The sequence below is a fragment of the Pygoscelis adeliae genome, unplaced genomic scaffold (genome assembly GCF_000699105.1).
Source record: "Pygoscelis adeliae isolate BGI_AS28 unplaced genomic scaffold, ASM69910v1 Scaffold413, whole genome shotgun sequence".
Lineage (NCBI taxonomy): Eukaryota > Metazoa > Chordata > Aves > Sphenisciformes > Spheniscidae > Pygoscelis > Pygoscelis adeliae.
Window position 1 is genome coordinate 2,035,420 of NW_008824403.1, and position 14,626 is coordinate 2,050,045.

The following is a 14,626-nucleotide window of genomic DNA, read 5'->3' on the forward strand; positions in this document are numbered from 1 at the left end:
TGACACCAGTTTACCCAGGCGCTTGATCTATTTGCAGAACTAGCAGAAATAGTACCTACTATATGAGCCTGATTTGATAGCGCTCTCTGTAACTAAAGTCTCCTGGATCTAAGGAAGAACGGTGGTGTGCTTATTGCCTGACATGGGCCTGATATGATGTCTCTTTTCTGTTTTGCCTTAGCCTTGAGGAAGAAAAAAAGTTAATTCTAACCCCATTTGAACGGAACTTGGAATTTTGGCGTCAGCTTTGGAGAGTCATTGAAAGAAGGTAAAGTATACAATTGTCCGCTCTTTAAAAGTAATGTTTAATGTGTTTTCCTGAATTGAAGCTTTTGAGTCAAGCCTGAAGTGTCTGAGCACAGGAAAAACAATTACAGTTAGTAATGTTTTATTATCAGCACTGAAGTGGTTTTGTTTTGAAGTGATCAAAATGTGACGTGAAAGAAGGGCAGCTGCCTAGTGGTGCACGCTAGCTCGCAGCACTGCGATTCTGCAGGAGGTTCGCTGCGTGTCTCTGATGATTCTTCAGATGCTGCTGCTCTTGGCCTCTTCCAGTAACTCTGTGTGGGAGGCCTCCTTTGAGACTATGTCTTCGAGGTCTTTTGCCAAGATTAACCCTTTTCCCTCTTTCTCAACCGGACAGCTGCAGCCTGACGTTCAGGGGTAGGAGGCAAGGGAGATCAACTAAATAACATTGGGAAAGAAAGAGCCTCTTGGTCCTTGGCCCCTTGCCAGGCAGAGAAATTGCAGCAGTGCACAAAAGACAGCAGCCTGTCATATCACAGAAATAGCTTTGTTTGCTCTGCTGAGCTGTAATACAATAGGAGTGCTATCTGCTACGTTAATCTAACTGGGGCATTTAATTTCACTAGTAATTAAGTTTGAGATCATCTCATCTGATTTTCCTAAAATTGAAAAATACTTCACTAGTGAGGTCATGGTGAGCTGGTCCTTTCACAGAAGTGGCTTTGTACTGGGTGCTGCTGGGCCTTTGGCCGGCAGAGAGCTGGGTCGGGAGCATCCACTGTAGGGTATCATGATGGGCAGCGTGAGTCTATTGTGTGTTTTGAGGTGGCTGGAATGTGTTAGTAACGCCTTTCTGCTCTTGTTGGAGCTTTTTATTTTATGTAGAGTGAGGGTGCTGTCTCAGAATCGAATGGAAAAGTCGTCCAGTCCCTTACCTTGCCAGATAATTTGATCTGTTGTCAGCCTTTTTCTTGTGTTTGCTTCAAACTAGCTCCCAGTGGCGTGATTCAGTAACTTCTCTGTATCCCATCGCAGTACCATGGTGTCAGCTTTCTCTCGCATTGATCTTTGAATTTCTGTAACTGTTCAGTACCTCTTTGTACCCATGCAGCTTATTAAATGACTCCCTTGGGGGTTTATTGATTTATTTTTTTTTTAAATGTGTAACCAACTGCCTAGTGAGGCTTGAAATTCTTTCATTCAACCTGTGGTGTTCTGAAGCTGTCCTGAGTTAACAGAAATCCCTGTCAAACAAATAGAATCAGCACGTGGCAACCAGTATTTTAAATTACCTGCCTGGACAAGTTCTAGTGGAAAAGGCTGTAGTTAAATTTTCCCCCTCCTTTTGGAAAAAAGAAGCATGAATGCCTCTGGTATCTGAAGCCAGTGCCTTTAATTTGCGTGTAGAACTGAGTCTTGCTCATATGTGTGGTGGCAACCTGGTGTATGGACTTGGAAGATGTTTCCTAAAAGCACGCTTGCAAGGCCTTGCTTGCATGGGGGAGCAACATGTTTTACTGGAGTCTGACTGTTCTTTCACTGTTCTATGCTTTTTGTGACAAGAAGAGCACAAAGGAGATTCTGAAAATGCCTGATGGCAAATGCTTAGAATCTGCAGGTCATTTGTGGGAGACTTCGTACATCTCGCTCCATGCAAAGGGGACAGCAGTGTTCCAGAATACCTTGCTGTGTAGGAAAACCACTTCTTCTGCTCCCTGTAGCCACCTTGCCGCAGTTTGGGGATGAGAATAGACAGAAACAAAGTTGTGTTATCACAGTTTTTAGTACCATTCTAAAGGATAGAATACCACTACTCTGGTTCTCGCCTGCTGAGCATTCTGAACGGTAGATGGATTGGCAAAATGTGCGTGCTTCTTTTCCCCTTGCCGGCTGTACAGGAGAATTAGCCCAGTGAGGCAGAAATACTGTACAGCAGTCCTGGCTTGTAGCATAAGAATGGCTCGGTTGGGGTATGTGGGATGCTGAGATGCTTTGTTAATTCAGTAAAGGTACTTAGCAGGATAATACAGTTAAACCCATCAAAATTCCAAGCAAAACCTAAAAGCGAGTAATGTGCTGTGCCTTGCTGCTTTCTTTGAGGCAAGGTAAGAAAGAGTACTTTATGGGGCTTTCTTTTATTTTTGCAGTGATATTGTAGTCCAAATAGTAGATGCTAGAAACCCCCTTCTGTTTAGATGCCAAGATCTGGTAAGTAAACCACTTTCTTGAATGTTGTCTTCACTTTATTTCTTAGAGTTTATATGGTTTCTTTTTTGTTTAACGCATTTAGCCACCTTGAAGCTGTTCTGCTGTTGTGGCTAACTGGATATCTTATTTATTTATGCAAGACTTCTGGCATGGAATTACTTTTCTTCAGTGTGTTTTGGTATTTCACACAGTGTTGTGGATTTAGAGGCAGTTCTGCAGATGTTATATTGCAGATATTACATTGTTCCTTATTACCCACTAGAAGTGTCTGCACTTAAAGGAATTGTTCTGTTTAAAAGCATAGTGGAATAAAATTGGATGAGGATTACTGTGCTGAGAGCGAAGGAACAAGAGCTGTTGAAGAGACAGCTTTGTAATGATAGACTGTAGAACACTGTGCATCAATGAGATATGAAATTGCTCAAATAGTTGATCTTAGGAGTTCCTGCTGTGAGATGCTGATTAATATCTTGTTGTAGCTCTAAGCAGAAAGGTGTTTGCACACGTGGCCAGAAACAACCTGTATTGCAGTAGTTGCGTGCTCCAATTTTTTCTTGTAGCTGTCTGCTAAACACCAGTTCCATCTAGCCCAGGGAACGGTAAGCTTAGCTGCACTCGTGTGAAGCTGGATGGGATAACTTGTCTTGCTGCTCTTATATCACCTTGGGGGGAGGAGGAGTCCAAACCGGAGTAGGAACTGATCCTTCTCTTGTTTTCTTCAGGAAAGTTACGTTAAGGAAGTCAGCAATGACAAGGAGAACATGATCCTGATAAACAAAGCAGATTTGCTGAGTGAGGAGCAGCGGGCAGCTTGGGCACAGTTCTTTGAGAAAGAGGGTGTTAAGGTGGTGTTCTGGTCAGCTTTGGCAGAGTGCAAACGGCTATCCGGAGAAGCAAAGGTACTGTAGATGACCAGTTCCAACCGGGTATGTGCTCACTGCCTCCAGTAAATTGCTTTGGAGTTATGCTTGTGATGTACCTGAGCACCTTTCTAGGGAAGGCACAGTGCTTGTCTCAAGGAAGGATTATTCTAAGGACCTATGCAGCTGCCAAACAGCATTTTAATGATTGTTCACCGTTTTACTCTCCTCACTTTTGTCTCTGAATCAAAGTGGTACGCCGTTCGGTCGCTGTTCATAGTGCTTGCAATTTCTCTTTCAAAGGTTAATGACATGATACATAATACTGAACTAGAATGTAAATTTGTTCCTTAAGGCTACTGATGAATAGCTACAGAAACAGCCCTTGTAGATCTGTTTGCAAACTCTTAACTCATTGGCAGAATTGGAATCCTTTCCAAGAGGGATGCTGTGAGGGATGTGGTTATCTGTACAGAGGATTTTTCTCTCCCAGCAGGGAGGTGTTTCTTAGAGAACCTGAAGTACCTGAGAGCCTTTCTTTGTCCAGTGGAACAAACTGTGCTGCTGCCCCAAGCTATGTGTTATCAATAGATGCCGCTTTCAGGTTTTACTGCGTTCATCTGTTACAGCCATCGCTATTCAGCTATGGAACATCCTGTATCTCCTTCCAGAAATACCTACTCCATTCAGCTGGTTTACCTAGTCCTTGGATAAAATGTTTTTACAGATTGATTTAAAATCAAGACTTTGTGTGAAAGTGTCAGTTCTGTTTTCTTTTTTTAGAAAGAAAGGTCAAAATACTGTTGTTATGAAAAGGTCTGTCTTTTTGAATGTGAACTGTTTGCAGGGAAGAAATGTAGAGTTGGACTGTAAACAAGACAGGTTGAAATTATTTTAATGACATATTTAGACCTGAAACAAAATGGCTTTGTGTTCTGAACATTTTGAAAAATGTACATTCATTCCTATTGCTAGGAACACTTGATAACTTAAAAAAAATATTTGCTGGATGCTGCTGCTGCTGTGCGCAGAGTTGTGCTTCTGGAGAGAAACCTCTAACGACTTCACAATGAAGCTAACAGTCCCTCTTGGAATACTTTTGTCATTCTCCTAAAACGGGCCAGTTGTTTCTACCTCCTACTTAAGACCCCTAAAAAACCCTGTGTGATGTAAGCAGTGAATTGTCAGTCCTTGGGATCTGGCTGATGAAAACACAGTTGACTGCGCTGCAGCAACTGCAGTCAACAGCAAGACTTTATGTTGTCTTTACATTTCACCTATGAAATACTGTTCACACAGGAACTAGACACTGAAGATGTAGCAGAGGACCCGAGTGATTCCGAGGATGAAAGCTCCAGTCAAGAAGACGACGAGACAGCACAAGATAGCGCAGAAAGCACATCCACAGGCAATGCTTTGCAAACGGTAAATCAAGTTCTGGTTAGTGACGATGACAGTAGTGATGAATATGAAGACTGTGAAGATGATGAAGAGGAGGCCTGGCAAACCTGTTCTGAAGATGAAGGCGGGGACAAAGTAAATGCTGTTGCCCCAGAGAGGATGGAAAGCAGGACTGATGGTGCTGCAGTGCAGCCTGTAGTGCAGGAGCAGAACAGGAACATCAGGAACTTTAGCCACCTGGTACAGAGAAACGAGCTGCTGGAGATATTCAAAACCATGCACAGTGGACCAAGGGTGAAGGATGGGGAAGTAAATGTTGGGCTGGTGAGTTGGACTTTGTGCTTAAATGGAACTTGCTTAATCTAAATTTTAATTCCATATGCCTTCCACGGGAAAAATTCATCCTGTAGCCTGGCTTCCTATAAGGTTAAAAAAACCTAGCAAGCACAAATCACGGAGGGTTTTGTCCAAATATTAATTCTGAAGTTCCTGGAGCTCAGTGTTCCCCACTGCTTGCCTTAATTTTTTTAGTACGTTTTATTAAAGTACTTTTGTGTCAGAGCTCTGCCAGAGTCTTCTGGCATCGCCCTGCCTGATATCACTGTTACCGTTCCACTTCTTTGTCATCTAGGTGGGTTACCCCAACGTTGGCAAAAGTTCGACCATCAACACAATCCTTGGAAATAAGAAGGTGTCAGTGTCTGCTACACCAGGCCGTACAAAACACTTTCAGGTATTGCTGACAAAGAGCGTTGATCTTTTCATCTCTTTATTTTTTTCCCCAGTGGAAGAGAGCTTCATTACGAACTAGTTGTAACCAAGTGGACTTACTGAAAGCTCTGTTTGCCAACCTGAACTCTGCCCAGCGGAGTTTAGGTTGGAGAGGGATGGGCTTGATATATGTAATTCTGGAACTATAGTTCTTGCTTCCAAACTCTTGCTGCAGTTTGAGAGTCAGTCATGAGAGCTGCTGTGCAACGGGAGATATTTTCCATCTCCTGTTTTTATTTAAGTAGCTTGGCCCTTCTTTTTTCAACACCAGTCATGAGGAGAGAACCTCTGAAAAGTGAGTGCTCTTCTGAATAGCTTAAGGTCAAGCTTTGAAACCGTTCTTCTTGTCAGCAGTTTTTGCTGTGAATAAGTCTAGTTATGCTGCCGTTTTCATATTGATCAAGCTCTTAATTTTGAGGTAGCAACTCCAATGCTGTAATGAGCATTGTGGGATTTGTACTTGTTCAATCTCCTGCCTGATTCAAAAGGTCCAACATAGTTAAAGGTTTCTGGAGTTCTTTCTCCTCTCCCATCAGATCGGAGAGCTGAAGATGTTGCTGCCCCCATCTGGACACCTTATTTATGAACCTTGGAAGGGCTGCTGTCTCCCACATCAGATTTCCTTAATTCATTGGCTGGGGCCAGCAGGGCAGATGTCTGTGTTAGTAGAATTTCTGCTTATTCTCGTTTGCATCCTTGTTCCATTTATGCATTTGATTTTTTTTTTTGTTGTTACTTTTTCCTCCATGGACACTGGCTTACCTTGGTGAACTCATTGGTTATTTGTTGTGTAGACCCTGTATGTGGAGCCTGGCCTGTGCCTGTGTGATTGCCCTGGTCTGGTGATGCCATCTTTCATCTCTACCAAGGCAGAAATGATTTGTTCTGGAATTCTGCCTATAGACCAGATGAGGGACCATGTCCCACCCATTTCTCTAATATCCTTTGCATGGGGGTTGTGAGAGTGACTGCAAGCGTTGGATCTGGAGTATGCAATGTAGCATGTTCCAGCCCTGCTAGGGGCACACGTGCTCATGCGTTGAGGGTGGTGGGGACATGCATTGGATAAAACAGCCCTGCTGTGTTGGTCTTTCCCCATCTCACTTCAAGCTTGTCGTCTTGTCAGACTTGCCTCATTTTTCTGGTTTGCGACAAAATCCAAAAGTCATTCTTAATGCGTGCTCTTAGAGTGACTAGGGCAAGATTACTTGTGTAGCTGAAAATCACCAGGTGGTTTCCTTCACTAGCTTACGTTTGCCAGCATATCCCACGAAACATTTTGGAAGCAACCTATGGAATAAATATCATAAGGCCGAGGGAAGATGAGGATCCAGATCGAAAGCCAACAGCTGAAGAGCTGCTAACAGCATACGGATGTGAGTGACGATCCCTTTAAAACCTATCACCTACGCTGTCTGCATGGTTCTGAACACGGCCTTAGGAGAATTTTTTAAAGTTAGGCCCAACCCAGGTTTCTCATGCATTGAACCTCCCCATTAGGACTTGCCCTCCTGTCAGGAAGGGCCTTTGTCAACAGCTAATCCCATGCGTTTGTTGCAATGGTGCTTTGCCAGTTTCATCCGACAGATGTAGTGATTGTGCTGAGGATGTTGGTGAAATGCCCTGCCAGTCTGTGTTGTGTGGTGCTCTCATCCTTTTAGATACCTCCCACCAATTGTGTCTTGAATTAGACTTTGAAGAATGCAGTGAAGGTTTATCTCCCTTGTCTGATTCTCTGATGCAGTTAATCTTCTCTGGCCTTAAAACAAAAAAATAGCAGGTTTTCTGGTGGCAGGGAGATGTCAGCTCTCATCATTCCTTTCAGGTTAGGCTGCTTCTTGCAATACCTCTACAGTCAAGCAATGTTCCCTATTTTCCCTGCTTTCCTCAAAAGAAGCCTCTTTCTAAGGGAGTTTTTTGAGAACGGATACAAATGTGCAGTTAGGCAGTAGAGAAGAGTGTATTAATTCTCCTGTTGTACTGACACAGAATGTACTTTGGATTTGTCTTCCAGATATGAGAGGCTTTATGACAGCTCATGGACAGCCAGACCAGCCGAGATCAGCTCGATATGTGTTAAAAGACTATGTCAACGTAAGTGCTTCCTACATCTGTATTTTCTTTCCTGCTAGGAGGTGAATTGAAGGTTCTGCTGGAGCGTGAAGGAGCACAATAAAGTGAATTCTATCTCTCTGGATAAAATCACCATATATCAAAATACTCTTTAAATCGGGCTATTTTTATGTTTAAAAGAATAAATGCAATTTCTCAAGCTGCTTAATCTCAAAAAATGATTGCTTAAAAATATGGTGCTAGCTAAATAAATTATCATATCTCTAAAATAGGCAGCAGATATTCAGGAAACGAACCCGTATTGTATAGTTGGACTAGTATTTGGCACTAGGGGCCGTAGTTCCGTGTGTTGTAATACTGCATGCTTCTACAGCACCTCTCAGCAACTTATTGTTGAGTATTTCTTAATAGGATCCTCCAGTACTCCTGAGAGTTTTGCACTCTATTGTTTGCAGCTGGACACTGCAGCTGGAAATGGTGCTTTGAAGTAGAGGTGGAACAGTACTTTAACTTAGAAGTTGAGCCAGTTGTTGCCTGTGAGGAGAAATAAAGTGTACTGATAGTTAGTCTGCCAGTGTGAGGCCCTGGAAGTCCAGGGCCCTTCTTAGGTTTGGAGCAGTTTTCTTTCCTTTCTGGGTCTCGCTCTGAGGTTTTCTGGTAATATCTGTATCCCGTTGCTCTCACAGGGGAAGCTGTTATATTGCCATCCACCTCCTGGCATTGACCCAAACGATTTTCAGCACCAGCATCAAAGATGCCCACAGAGCAGAACTCTGCAGGCCAGTGGACAGGTGAAGCCTGAGAAGAATACCAAAGCAAAACAAATCGAAAATGTGGTGGACAAAACATTTTTCCACCAGGTAAATTCTGGAGGAGGTTTATTCTAGGAGTTTTTACTGCAGCACTGGTGTGTCATAGTTACTGGGAAAAATAGCTTTGAGGATGGAGGGGTGCTGGGTTGAGTTAATGGTGTTAGGTGCTGTGGGATCTGCATGTAATCTCTGCCCAAGAGCTCTCTGTGCTTCTTATTATCCCATAAATCGCTGGGAATGTCCTAGGTGACTGAAAGATAGCTAACGAGGTGTGCACAGTTGACTTTTAAAAGGTCAGTGGGGTGACCCTTGTCATTATGGGCCTAATGTCCATCTTGAGCAAACGGGAGTGACTGGGAAGAAAGACAAGGAAGGAGGGTGGCGTGACACAGCAACTGACCTGGAACGTGGTTTTGGACTAACAGGTCCTTCAAACTAACTTTCCTTTCTTGAGATGATGTATTTAGGGGACGTGATAAGCTTCTTTAAGACAACTGATTTGGTACTACATGGTTGTTTTGACTCAGAACCTGAAATCAGATGAAAAGAACACAAACGGATTTAAAATCTAATTGAGAAATCGCAAAATGAAGTGGAAAATGGGAATTTCTGTTAACTTGTATGCTTCTTGTTAGGTCCCACAGGGATCTGTTTTGTCCCTACATTACTGAAAAAATTTATTAATGAGTTGTAATGAAATATCAAATCCATAACTGATTGAGTCTGCATACCTGACAAAGATCAGAGCAGGGTGTTTAGCAGTGAAGAGGATGGGTCATAGATAGCATGATCCATTCTGTTTGGTTAGCTGGATATGAAGAGTATTTGTTTCAGCAGAGCTAAAGATGGTCATGCATTTTGAAAACAAGAACTCGGGCTCTTTTCAAAAAACAGTGAGCTGTTTCGGAAAACGACGACCTGCAAAGAATTTTTGGGATTACCAGACTCTTCCTCTGGCTGCCCAAAGTGCTGGCGGGAGCTGTGAGCCCCGGCACCGCTACCCACACTCCAGACTTGAGCAAGCTATTTTCGTCTCTGGCTTTCACAGACGCCAGATTTATTTGCAAAGACAATCTGTTGTGTGCAAAGCAGAGACTGTGAGAATCAATCCTAGTGCCGTAGCTAATGTCTGTCGGAGCTCCGTGTCTCGTCAGCGCTCTCCCTCTGCTCGCAGTGGTAGACGCTGAAGGACCTGGCGCAGCGAGGCGTGGCTGCAGACAGAACTGGAGCGTGCTGGCAGGCTTTGACTCAGCTGCATGGCGTGACCTTTCCTGCAGCTCTGGAGCTGGGGGCTGAGCAGATCTTGTAGGGTTTGAGCTTGCCTGTGTCTGGTTTTAGTAACATATCACAGTTCCTTGTGGTTAAACATCTTCTTATCGGTCACGGGTGATTATGACTCTCTTCCAGGAGAACGTTCGCGCCCTGATGAGAGGGGTCCGGGCTGCAATGGGATACCGGCCCGGCAGCGGCCTCGTGCCTGTGACTACACCCAATCCTGGGAATGTGGTAGGAAAGCCCTGGAAAAAACACGGAAACAGGAACAAGAAGGAGAAAATTCGCAGGATCACTAAGCACTTGGAGGCTTAGCTGTGGCACCGGTATCTGGCCTTTCCGGAGTTAGGGACTGCAGGCCTGAACTGAGGGGGGGAAAAAAGCATCACTAATAATAAGTGGGCATCACTGGCTCACCTGGGAGCTCCGTCCTATGGATTGGCCTGGGCCAGGGATAAGAGTGGGCTCGTGGCTGGAGCTCATCCCTTCCGAGAACAAAAGAGACCTGGCCGTTCGTGTTCTCTGGAAGCCAGCCCAGACGTTTGACTGCTGCTGAAACATCCTTTCAATGGGAGCAGATGGAACCATGCGGGAATGTGGTGGGTTTTTTTTTCCTTCCATAAAGGATGTATTTTATAGCTGTTGGGATCAAAGCAAGCCCTGTAAAACTGACTAAAATATTTAAAGAGTTGAATCTCAATGAGTGATGGTTTGTTACATTTTGAGACGCTATTGCTCATCTCCTCTTTTTTTTTTAATGCTTGTTTGTTGATTTGACAGAACACTTTCGTGTGTTGAAAAATGAGGTAAAAGGATCTTTATTGCCCTCTTCCTTCTCTGCTGTACCAGCCCTATTCTGTGGAATCCGGTACTGAAACCACTCCCTATGTCTCAGCTTAGGGCAGAGCACAGCAGGCCATGCAAGGAAAATGCTGCTTTTATGTCCTTTACGCTGAGCTGGTATCAGTTGTTTTTCTGTGTGACTTGCTGTTGGTATTTTAAAACATTAGCTTCGTGTGACTGGCCAAAAATCTGGTGCTAATTTGCCTTTAAATATATTTGAGATTTTACTTCCTATATGGCGTCATGTTCTGTCTCACTGACCTGTTAGGCATTGACCTAGTTGCAGAAGTGTCATAATAGCAGATTTTAATGCGTACATTAGTATTGGACGCTAAAAAGACTGTACTTACTGGGGTCAGACTTAAGTGAGATTTACTCCTTGGTTGCCCTGCTGAGAAAATGTTTGCGCACTTTGTCAGTGCTCTTCATTCCTAGTCCAGCACAGGGAGTAATGATAGGACTGGAAAGGCTCGCAAAGACAAGTTGTGCTTTGTTTTTAGGTGGTGAAGCAGAGTAACAGATGATGCTGGTCTCTGATACTAATAAAAGGGACTACAGTCTTGTAATTTTGTACTTTTCAGGCCTTAAGTGTGGATGGAGAGATGAAAGCAACTGCTGAGCAAAGCCACAGCAGACGTGGGGTGTGCAACCAAGCTGGTTTTGGCTTTGTGACCCTTTGCGTGCTTGTCCTGTACAGTCAATTTGCACTGTGTATGCGGAGGGTCCCCTGACAGCAGAGCTCTCACCTTGGCTCCTGCTTCCCCTGGAGTCCCTGCTCTCAAGTTCTTAATTACATCACTGGAGGGAAGATATTTCCCTGGCACTTGTAAAACTAAAGCATGATTATACTGAATGAATACGGTCAATGGTATTTTAAGTCAGTGTACCATAATGGAAAGTAGATTCTCAGGAGAGACTATTTAATCTGGTTCTCCTGGAGAAGGTGATTTTTGCCTTGGTTTCCTGAAGAGGTGGTGCCCTAGCCAAATCAGTCTCTGATGAGACTTCCCCACCCTCCTTGGAGGGATGGTTTCTGCTTTTGTCCCTTATAATACTTTAGGGACCTGATTGCTCAGAAATGCCCATTTCTTTTTGTCCCATCTTGTGTGAAGCTATTATCTGTCAAATTACCTGTCAAACTGAAGTCGGAGTATCCTTTATTGAAGTTTTAAAGTATTTTTTCTATGCTATTTCTCTCCTTCAAGCATTGAATTCTTTGTTCTTGTTGCACGTACCTGAGTTTTCTTCTCTTGTGTTCTCAGCCCTTTCTTGCCAGCTGGGTCTCCATGAGCCTCCTTGCTGGACCGGCTGTGTCCTAGTGTAGACCCTTCCAAATCTGGTGAATAACAGCAATCCCCAGGGCCTGAGGCTTGGGACGACTCTGCTTGTTGCTCACAGAAACCTTTGGCCACAAGATGTGCCAAACCACTTGCAGTGTTTGCGTGAGTGGATGGAGGATAATGTAAATACGACTGAGCAAATATGTTTGCTCAGGTGTGTTAAATGCAAACTGCTCTTTGCTGCACTAAAGGACTCTTGCCTCGCTAGAAGGAGGACCATAAACAAGAGTTGTGGACCTAAAGGCTTGTTAATATTTTATGCTGCTATTGAGCAGTGGGCAAACTAGGTAATAGGTGAGGATCGTGGTTAAATTAATGCTTTCCTGTGGTGGTTTGGTCTGTTGCTGAACTGCGTCCGCCCTGCCCCAGCCTTCCCGGGGAACGCCAGCCGGGCCGTGTTGACAGCTCAATACAGCGCATACAAGCAGCTGGCAGGCGTGAGGCAATGTGGGGACTGCTCTGTTGTCAGGAGCCTGCACAAAGGAGACGCTGTGCTTCGCCCTGGCCACCTGCTGAATGAGCCTCTCTCTGCTGCTCCCGTGGCTTCCCACAGAAGGCAAGTGTCCATTTTTGAGTGCTGTTTTCTTACAGCACCTTGCGCATGTAGAGGGAGCGTGCGGGCTGCAACCGGCCGCGGATCCCAACGAACAGACTGGTGCTCTTTCAGCACCCCAGCGGTCTGCCTCCCCTTTTAGGGGGCTTTGCTTTATAATGCAAGCAGTTCATTTTCCTGGCTGATGTCGTTACCTGCTGCAGCAGAAGCGCAGAGCCAGTTTGAAGCTGAACTTCCCTTTTACAATATTTTGTGCTTGCATCGTGAAGTACAACTCTCCTCCCTGCAGGGCAGGAGCTGGAGCTGCCATTCCCCTCCACGTCCCTTCTGCCCAGTTTAGGGAGCCCTAGCCTGGCCTGGAGTCTGCTCCCAGCAGCACGTGGCGCTTTCTACCCTGGGGGAGCTGCTGGGTGCTGTACTGTGGGCGGAGGGTGGTGCTGGGTGCTATGCCTGTGGGGCAGTGCTGGCAGCCTGTGGTGGCACTCCCTGCCCAGGGGTACTCGGAGCCAGCCATGCAGGGGACGCTGGCCACAGGGCAGAGCGGCTCTGCCGCCTGGCCAGCAGCTTGCCTGACTAGGGAGCCAGGCTGCGTGTCTTGGGGGCTCTGGATGCTGGCCGTGCTGTGCTGGATCGCCACCCGCTCGCTCTTAACTCCCCGGGGCTGGGCTGGGCTGGGCTGGGCTGCGGGAGGAAATCCGGTTGCTCTACTCCGACATCCCGCAGCACCGCGCGTGGCTGGAGCAGCCTGTTCCTCTGCCCTAGGCTGTCCTGCGGGTGCCTGGGGCAGGGCCGGCGGCAGGCGTCCCTCCTCTGCCTCCTGTACGGCTTTCTGGGCCACATCTGCAACACAGTCAGGGTGCTGCTCACCAGCCAGCTGGGCATCCAGGTAGGCAAGGCTCCATGTGGCAGGGTGGGGACACCCCCCTGCACCCTGCCCAGCCTCCGCTGCAGCTGGAGGTGCTGCTCTGCTGCCCCGGGCTGCTGGGCCTGGAGGGGGGAGGATTTTGGCAGCTTGGCTCAAGATGGCACGGCAAACGCAGCCCCTCACGTAGGGAGCTGTGTCCTGCTGCCTGAGGTATTGCATTTCGGGGAGGTTCAGCCTCCCTGTGCCATCATGTCTCTCCCCAGACCCTCACAGGCGCCTACATGGCTGTGGCTGACATCACCTGCTTCCTGCTCATCCTCTTTCCCCCGTGCCCACCTGAGTCCCAGAAGACGGCAGGTTTGTGTAGAGGTGCCCCTCCTGCCATCGGTGCAGGTCAGCGGCAGCCAGCTCCGAGCTGAGGGCTTTGAGGAGTACTGTGTGCCCCCAGCTGGGCAGCCTGGCATGGGCACCCTGGGGACGGTAGCACCTGGGGTAGCGGAGTGGCACCCTGGGCGAGCAGGGGGTGGCTCGGTGGCTCCTGGGATGGGCGAGGAGTGGGGGACCCAGCGCAGCCCATGAGGGTGGGATGGGGCAAAACCTGTCCCTGAGGATGACGTGCTGAAAGTGAGCCCATATCCCATGCAGGTCCACCCTGCCGGTGAGGGAGGTGGCAGTGGCTGTGGGACGGCCTGCTCGCCCTCACCTTGCCCCTGTCCGTGGGGGCTGGCAGGTCTCTGCTGGCACCCAGTCCCCGGCCCTCCTGGGAGCAGCTCCAGGGAGCCCGGCAGAGGCTGCTTGGGGCGGTGTTTGAGGTGAGCTGCCCTTTCCTCGTCCCCCCCAGGGTTGGGTGGGCAGCGGGCAGAGCCTGGGAGAGCACAGGCAGCTGCCAGGCTCTGAGCACCAGTGGGTTCGGTTGTATTTTCCCCTTCAGCACCCTTGGCACTGCCCAAGCTGGTGTCTCTGCTTCTCAGGGCTTCCTGTCCCTGGGGTGCCCCAGGCTGGTCCAGGGGTGCTTTGTGGTCCTCCAGGACCCACCCCAGCCCCTGCACCCTAGGGGGTGGGGGCTGGGAGAGACAGCCCCTGCACACCATGGCACTTCTGGTCTGGCAGGAGGGGGGTGAAGTCGTTGGCATCATTGGGGGGGCCTGGAGTAGCTGGTGGGGACTGGGCTCCTGCTGGGTGGTGTGCGCTGGACGCTCTCCGGGTGGGCTGTGATGAAGGGGTTCCCCTGCCTTCCCTGTTTCTGCTCCCTCCCTCAGGACAACAGGGAAACACTGGGGTTTGTCCTGGGGCTGCTCTGTGTCCTCATTGTCTTCACGGCCAGGATCCCCACATTCTCCAGAGCAGTAAGTGTCTGCCTTGCACGGCTGCCCTTATGGCCC

General features: G+C 47.3%; 1 protein-coding gene across 1 annotated transcript in view; it reads left to right on the forward strand.

The window, feature by feature from the left end:
* Nucleotides 1-10,335, forward strand: part of LSG1 (large 60S subunit nuclear export GTPase 1) — a 66,331-nt gene extending 55,996 nt beyond the window's left edge. The window contains exons 4-13 of the mRNA XM_009320411.1: nucleotides 182-268; nucleotides 2,394-2,454; nucleotides 3,177-3,353; nucleotides 4,614-5,039; nucleotides 5,347-5,448; nucleotides 6,281-6,424; nucleotides 6,739-6,862; nucleotides 7,501-7,580; nucleotides 8,246-8,419; nucleotides 9,779-10,335. Coding sequence (XP_009318686.1) covers nucleotides 182-268; nucleotides 2,394-2,454; nucleotides 3,177-3,353; nucleotides 4,614-5,039; nucleotides 5,347-5,448; nucleotides 6,281-6,424; nucleotides 6,739-6,862; nucleotides 7,501-7,580; nucleotides 8,246-8,419; nucleotides 9,779-9,958 — 1,555 coding nt within the window. The 3' untranslated portion in view covers nucleotides 9,959-10,335. The remainder of the gene's footprint in view (nucleotides 1-181; nucleotides 269-2,393; nucleotides 2,455-3,176; nucleotides 3,354-4,613; nucleotides 5,040-5,346; nucleotides 5,449-6,280; nucleotides 6,425-6,738; nucleotides 6,863-7,500; nucleotides 7,581-8,245; nucleotides 8,420-9,778) is intronic.
* Nucleotides 10,336-14,626: the final 4,291 nt, after the last annotated feature.